The sequence below is a fragment of the Cyclopterus lumpus genome, chromosome 2 (genome assembly GCF_009769545.1).
Source record: "Cyclopterus lumpus isolate fCycLum1 chromosome 2, fCycLum1.pri, whole genome shotgun sequence".
Taxonomy (NCBI): Eukaryota; Metazoa; Chordata; class Actinopteri; order Perciformes; family Cyclopteridae; genus Cyclopterus; species Cyclopterus lumpus.
This window is the reverse complement of record NC_046967.1, coordinates 368,615-376,114: the sequence shown is the minus strand read 5'-3', so window position 1 is coordinate 376,114 and position 7,500 is coordinate 368,615. Positions and strand designations below refer to the sequence as shown.

The following is a 7,500-nucleotide window of genomic DNA, read 5'->3' as shown; positions in this document are numbered from 1 at the left end:
TCTGATGTACTCTGGTGTACTCTTATACACTGTGATGTACTCTGGTGTACTCTGATGTACTCTGGTGTACTCTGATGTACTCTGGTGTACTCTGATACACTGTGATGTACTCTGGTGTACTCTGATGTACTCTGATGTACTCTGATGTACTCTGATGTACTCTGGTGTACTCTGATACACTGTGATGTACTCTGGTGTACTCTGGTGTACTCTGGTGTACTCTGATACACTGTGATGTACTCTGGTGTACTCTGATGTACTCTGATGTACTCTGGTGTACTCTTATACACTGTGATGTACTCTGGTGTACTCTGATACACTGTGATGTACTCTGGTGTACTCTGATACACTGTGATGTACTCTGGTGTACTCTGATACACTGTGATGTACTCTGGTGTACTCTGATACACTGTGATGTACTCTGGTGTACTCTGATGTACTCTGATGTACTCTGATGTACTCTTTGATTTGATTGGATGTCTCACTGCATCCTGAGAGTTGCATGATGTGTCGCGCCTCATAATAACTTTTGAAGATCATCGTTCTTCTTATTGTGAACATGTACAATAGTAGCTGCCCTTCACAATAAAAGCCTGTGTTTCCTCCACAGAGGCCATGACCATGTACAGCCCTCAGCTGTGCTACATCCTGGATGGCTTCCTCGGCCTCTACGGACTCATCATCACCGCCATGTTCATCAAGGAGAAGGTCTGTCGCTGCGCTTTTATTGTGAAATGACTTCCTGCTGTTCATCTTCACCTCATAATCCTTTTATTTTATTCAAATGTTTCAGTTCTTTAGAACCAAAGTGAAGGGAGCTGAGGAGATCGTCTACAGCGTGAGTAGACCGGCAAGATATTATTAATATTGCTATTGTTAGTGTTGTTATTGTTGCTATTATGAATAGTGCTCTTATTATTGTTAGTGTTTTTTTATTATTATTGTGAGTGGTGTCATTATTATGAATAGTGTTATTATTATTGTTGTTATTATGAATAGTGCTCTTATTATTGTACTTGATATTATTATTGTTGTTGCTATTATTATTATTATTATTATTATCATTCATGTTATTATTTATTGTCATTATTCTTCTTGTCAATGTTGTTGTTGTTGTTTACGTGTCTCTTTGTGTTGTGTTCAGGATTTAGAGGGTCAGAGCTCTGGAACTTACACTCAGTTGACAAGACCAAGGGTGAGTTCTGCTGTGGTTCTCCAAAGAACCTTCCATTTAGAATATTGATATCCAAACTTCCCAAACTCCAATTCTCTGAACTTGCCTCACAATTGTTTGACTCTCAAGGGAAGAGTCAATGTGTGAAAGTCAATGTGTTAGAGTCAATGTGTGAGAGTGCAATGTATGAGTCAATCAATGTGTGAGAGTGCAATAAGTGAGAGTACAATGTGTGAGAGTCAATGTGTGAGTGCGATGTATGAGAGTCAATGTGTGAGAGTGCAATAAGTGAGAGTACAATGTGTGAGAGTCAATGTGTGAGTGCAATGCATGAGAGTCAATGCATGAGAGTCAATGTGTGAGAGTCAATGTGTGAGAGTCAATGTGTGAGTGCAATGAGTGAGTGCAATGTATGAGAGTCAGTGTGAGAGTGCAATGTATGAGAGTCAATGTGTGAGTGCAATAAGTGAGAGTCAATGTGAGAGTCGATGTGTGAGAGTCAAAGTGTGAGTGCAATATATGAGTCAATGTGTGAGAGTGCGATGTATTAGAGTCAATGTGTGAGAGTGCGATGTATTAGAGTCAATGTGTGAGAGTGCAATGTATGAGAGTCAATGTGTGAGAGTGCAATGTGTGAGAGGCAATGTGTGAGTCAATGTAGGAGAGTGCAATGTGTGAGAGTCAATATGTGAGAGTCAATGTGTGAGTCAATGTAGGAGAGTACAATGTGTGAGAGTGCAATGTGTGAGAGTACAATGTGTAAGTGCAATAAGTGAGAGTCAATGTGAGAGTCGATGTGTGAGAGTCAAAGTGTGAGTGCAATATATGAGTCAATGTGTGAGAGTGCAATGTATGAGAGTCAATGTGTGAGAGTGCAATGTGTGAGAGTAAATGTGTGAGTACAATGTATGATAGTCAATGTATGAGAGTCAATGTGTGAGAGTGCAATGTGTGAGAGGCAATGTGTGAGTCAATGTAGGAGAGTGCAATGTGTGAGAGTCAATATGTGAGAAGCAATGTGTGAGTCAATGTAGGAGAGTACAATGTGTGAGAGTCAATGTGTGAGAGTGCAATGTGTGAGAGTACAATGTGTGAGAGTACAATGTGTGAGAGTCAATGTGTGAGTGCAATGTATCAGTCAATGTGTGAGAGTGCAATGTGTGAGAGGCAATGTTTGAGTCAATATAGGAGAGTGCGTATGTGTGAGAGTCAATGTGTGAGTGCAATGTATCAGTCAATGTGTGAGAGTGCAATGTGTGAGAGGCAATGTTTGAGTCAATATAGGAGAGTGCGTATGTGTGAGAGTCAATGTGTGAGAGTACAATGTGTGAGAGTCAATGTGTGAGAGTACAATGTGTGAGAGTCAATGTGATACAGTTATTTATACATCTGCTAAAACATGATACAGGCCTCAGGGAACACACACAGAGGGAACACACAGGCCTCAGGGAACACACACAGAGGGAACACACAGGCCTCGGGGAACACACAGGCCTCAGGGAACACACACAGAGGGAACACACAGGCCTCAGGGAACACACACAGAGGGAACACACAGGCCTTGGGGAACACACAGGCCTCAGGGAACACACAGGCCTCAGGGAACACCCGCAGAGGGAACACACACAGGCCTCGGGGAACACACACAGAGGGAACACATAGGCCTCAGGGAACACCCACAGAGGGAATACACAGGCCTCAGGGAACACACACAGAGGGAACACACAGGCCTCAGGGAACACACAGGCCTCAGGGAACACCCGCAGAGGGAACACACAGGCCTCGGGGAACACACACAGAGGGAACACACAGGCCTCAGGGAACACCCGCAGAGGGAACACACAGGCCTCAGGGAACACCCGCAGAGGGAACACACAGGCCTCAGGGAACACACACAGAGGGAACACACAGGCCTCAGGGAACACACACAGAGGGAACACATAGGCCTCAGGGAACACCCACAGAGGGAATACACAGGCCTCGGGGAACACACAGGCCTCAGGGAACACACACAGAGGGAACACACAGGCCTCAGGGAACACACACAGAGGGAACACACAGGCCTCGGGGAACACACAGGCCTCAGGGAACACACACAGAGGGAACACACAGGCCTCAGGGAACACACACAGAGGGAACACACAGGCCTTGGGGAACACACAGGCCTCAGGGAACACACCGGCCTCAGGGAACACCCGCAGAGGGAACACACAGGCCTCGGGGAACACACACAGAGGGAACACACAGGCCTCAGGGAACACCCGCAGAGGGAACACACAGGCCTCAGGGAACACCCGCAGAGGGAACACACAGGCCTCAGGGAACACACACAGAGGGAACACACAGGCCTCAGGGAACACACACAGAGGGAACACATAGGCCTCAGGGAACACCCACAGAGGGAATACACAGGCCTCAGGGAACACACACAGAGGGAACACACAGGCCTCAGGGAACACCCGCAGAGGGAACACACAGGCCTCAGGGAACACCCGCAGAGGGAACACACAGGCCTCAGGGAACACACAGGCCACAGGGAACACACACAGAGGGAACACACAGGCCTCAGGGATCACACAGGCCTCAGGGAACACACACAGAGGGAACACACAGGCCTCAGGGATCACACAGGCCTCAGGGAACACACACAGAGGGAACACACAGGCCTCAGGGAACACACAGGCCTCGGGAACACACCGGCCTCAGGGAACACCCGCAGAGGGAACACACAGGCCTTGGGGAACACACAGGCCTCAGGGAACACACAGGCCTCAGGGAACACACACAGAGGGAACACACAGGCCTTGGGGAACACACAGGCCTCAGGGAACACACACAGAGGGAACACACAGGCCTTGGGGAACACACAGGCCTCAGGGAACACACAGGCCTCAGGGAACACCCGCAGAGGGAACACACAGGCCTCGGGGAACACCCGCAGAGGGAACACACAGGCCTCGTGGAACACACACAGAGGGAACACACAGGCCTCAGGGATCACACGGGCCTCAGGGAACACCCGCAGAGGGAACACACAGGCCTCAGGGAACACACAGGCCTCAGGGAACACACACAGAGGGAACACACAGGCCTTGGGGAACACACCGGCCTCAGGGAACACCCGCAGAGGGAACACACAGGCCTCAGGGAACACACAGGCCTCAGGGAACACACAGGCCTTGGGGAACACACCGGCCTCAGGGAACACCCGCAGAGGGAACACACAGGCCTCGGGGAACACACACAGAGGGAACACACAGGCCTCAGGGAACACCCGCAGAGGGAACACATAGGCCTCAGGGAACACACAGGCCTCAGGGAACACACAGGCCTCAGGGAACACCCGCAGAGGGAACACACAGGCCTCAGGGAATACACAGGCCTCAGGGAACACACACAGAGGGAACACACAGGCCTCAGGGAACACACAGGCCTCAGGGAACACACACAGAGGGAACACACAGGCCTTGGGGAACACACAGGCCTCAGGGAACACACAGGCCTCAGGGAACACACAGGCCTCAGGGAACACACAGGTCTCGGGGATCAAACAGGCCTCGGGAACACACCGGCCTCAGGGAACACCCGCAGAGGGAACACACAGGCCTTGGGGAACACACAGGCCTCAGGGAACACACAGGCCTCAGGGAACACACACAGAGGGAACACACAGGCCTTGGGGAACACACAGGCCTCAGGGAACACACAGGCCTCAGGGAACACACGGGTCTCGGGGATCAAACAGGCCTTGGGAACACACACAGAGGGAACACACAGGCCTCAGGGAACACACACAGAGGGAACACACAGGCCTCAGGGAACACCCGCAGAGGGAACACATAGGCCTCAGGGAACACACACAGAGGGAACACACAGGCCTCAGGGAACACCCGCAGAGGGAACACATAGGCCTCGGGGAACACCCGCAGAGGGAACACACGGGCCTCAGGGAACACACAGGCCTCAGGGAACACACGGGTCTCGGGGATCAAACAGGCCTTGGGAACACACCGGCCTCAGGGAACACCCGCAGAGGGAACACACAGGCCTCAGGGAACACCAACAGATGTTATAAGAACCTCACTGTTATTAGTAATATTAATAATGACAATAATAATAACAAGACAATAATAATAATGATGATGTGTTAGTTATATATACGTGTCACCTCATCACAATAATAATGACAATAATAATATGTTTAATAATAATAATATTGACAATAATAATAACAAGATAATAACAACAATGATTTTAATAATAATAATACTGACATTTATTACAATAATACTAACAACAATAATTATTTATATTTTTATAATACCAATAATAATAATAAATAGCGTGGGTTCTCTCCGGGCTCTCCGGCTTCCTCCCACAGTCCAAAGACATGCTGCAGGTTAATTGATCTCTAAATGTCCCATAGGTGTGAATGTGAGAGTGAATGGTTGTATGTCCCTACATGTGCCCTCGATGGACTGGCGGCCTGTCCAGGGTGTCCCCTGCCTTCGCCCTATGTCAGCTGGGATAGGCTCCAGCACCCCGCGACCCTAATGAGGATAAGCGGTATTGAAAATGGATGGATGGATGGAATACTGTTGTTATTATTGTTATAATAACAATATGTGCTTCCTTGTCTTCCAGGGTCTGAGCGGACGTCCAGAAGGAGAATACAAAGAGCTTCCTGTTAAAAGAGAAGTGAGTCTGTTTCATCAGTTCATCATTGATTCACGATCTATTGATTATTAATAACATTATTAATGTTTGTGTCTCAGCGGCAGAGAAAGAACGAGCAGGTTTACCAGGTGAGTGAAGCTTCAGTTATTAATATTACTTAAGTTATTAATATAACTCCTGTTATTATTACACTTTAATTATTAATATAACTCCTGTTATTATTACAATTCTAGTCATTAATATAACTCCTATTATTATTACACTTTAATTATTAATATAACTCCTGTTATTATTACAATTGTTGGTGGCCTTCAGCAACACACTCGACCATCTGGCTGGTCTTCGGTTTATGAATGTCAGTCACTTTGGATGAGAGGGTCAGCTAAATGAAATGTAATATCATATGGGCCGTGTATTGATTGATGATTGATTGATGGGCCGTGTATTGATTGATGATTGATTGATGGGCCGTGTATTGATTGATGATTGATTGATGGGCCGGATTGATTGATGATTGATTGATGGGCCGTGTATTGATCGTCTTCAGGGTCTGAGCGCCGCCACCAGAGACACCTACGACTCCCTGCAGATGCAGCCTCTTCCTGCTCGCTAACGCCGCCTCACTTCCTGTCCGCCTGCAGCCTCTTCCTGCTCGCTAACGCCGCCTCACTTCCTGTCCGCCTGCAGCCTCTTCATGCATAATTAAATAAGCTGCAATAAACACATTCTTTTAAATTTACTGGATTATTTCACAGTTTTAAGGTAATTAGTTTATTTAGTTTTAGACGCTTTGGGCCGCCGTACTATATACAATTACAAAATATTTTATTAAAAAAACTTTTTTTCTCGTTTTAAAAGTAATTTAACTTTTTTATGTTGTTGATTTTCTTAGTTTTGATGCTTTTATCTTGAAATACTTTAACCAGTTAGTTTAGTAGTTGTGAAATAATTTCCTGATTCAGCTGAACTTTGAATCAATCAATTGTTTTGTTTTATTGTTTTGATTTAGTCCTGAGAATTTGTACTGTTTTTATACGAATATCTTGCTTTTCTGGTAATTTTCATGTTTTGCTCTGTAAAAGAAAATCTGAGTTCATATCAGAGATTAAAGTGCATCATAAAAACTGTCTTAATAAATCTTTATTAAAGCCGACAAATATGACGTTTGCTTGATTAATACATATGTGAAAATATATATATGTATGTTTATGTACATATATAAAAAGTATTACATACAATAAATATTTTACATATACTGTATATACATACAATAACTACATATATGAATGCAATACATATGTATTTATGTATGTATACATGTGAACAGGGATGTTGTATGTGTACAGATTGTAATTTGTGATATTGGGCTATACAAAATAAACTGAATTGAATTGAATGTGTATATATATATATATATATATATATATATATATATGTGTGTGTGTACATATCTATGTGTTTGTGTATGTATATACTGTATGTATATATATATATATGTGTATGTATGTATATGTCTATATGTATGCATGTGTATTTAATGTATATATACATACGTATGTATGTGCACGTATATAAATGTATAAATATATGTATGCACATATACATGTGTATATATGTTTATATATATGTTTATGTATATATATATAAAC

At 44.9% G+C, this 7,500-nt stretch overlaps 2 protein-coding genes across 2 annotated transcripts in view; both read left to right on the top strand.

Annotated features, from left to right (window-relative positions):
- setdb2 (SET domain bifurcated histone lysine methyltransferase 2) overlaps positions 1-7,008 on the top strand; it is a 24,597-nt gene extending 17,589 nt beyond the window's left edge. The window contains exons 15-20 of the mRNA XM_034547224.1: positions 611-708; positions 794-838; positions 1,145-1,195; positions 5,819-5,872; positions 5,950-5,979; positions 6,399-7,008. The gene's annotated coding sequence lies outside the window, so the exon portion shown is untranslated. The remainder of the gene's footprint in view (positions 1-610; positions 709-793; positions 839-1,144; positions 1,196-5,818; positions 5,873-5,949; positions 5,980-6,398) is intronic.
- On the top strand, positions 616-6,464 carry LOC117746516 (T-cell surface glycoprotein CD3 zeta chain-like). The gene is made up of 6 exons (XM_034555703.1): positions 616-708; positions 794-838; positions 1,145-1,195; positions 5,819-5,872; positions 5,950-5,979; positions 6,399-6,464. Exons 1-6 carry the CDS (start codon positions 616-618, stop codon positions 6,462-6,464), a joined length of 339 nt encoding a protein of 112 aa, XP_034411594.1.
- Positions 7,009-7,500: the final 492 nt, after the last annotated feature.

Excerpts from the sequence above, each read along its gene's own strand:
- LOC117746516 (XM_034555703.1), top strand. The coding sequence starts at position 616 with ATGACCATGTACAGCCCTCAGCTGTGCTACATCCTGGATGGCTTCCTC. Across the intron at positions 709-793 it reads CCATGTTCATCAAGGAGAAG|TTCTTTAGAACCAAAGTGAA; the intron begins GTCTGTCGCTGC and ends CAAATGTTTCAG. Across the intron at positions 1,196-5,818 it reads CTCAGTTGACAAGACCAAGG|GGTCTGAGCGGACGTCCAGA; the intron begins GTGAGTTCTGCT and ends CTTGTCTTCCAG.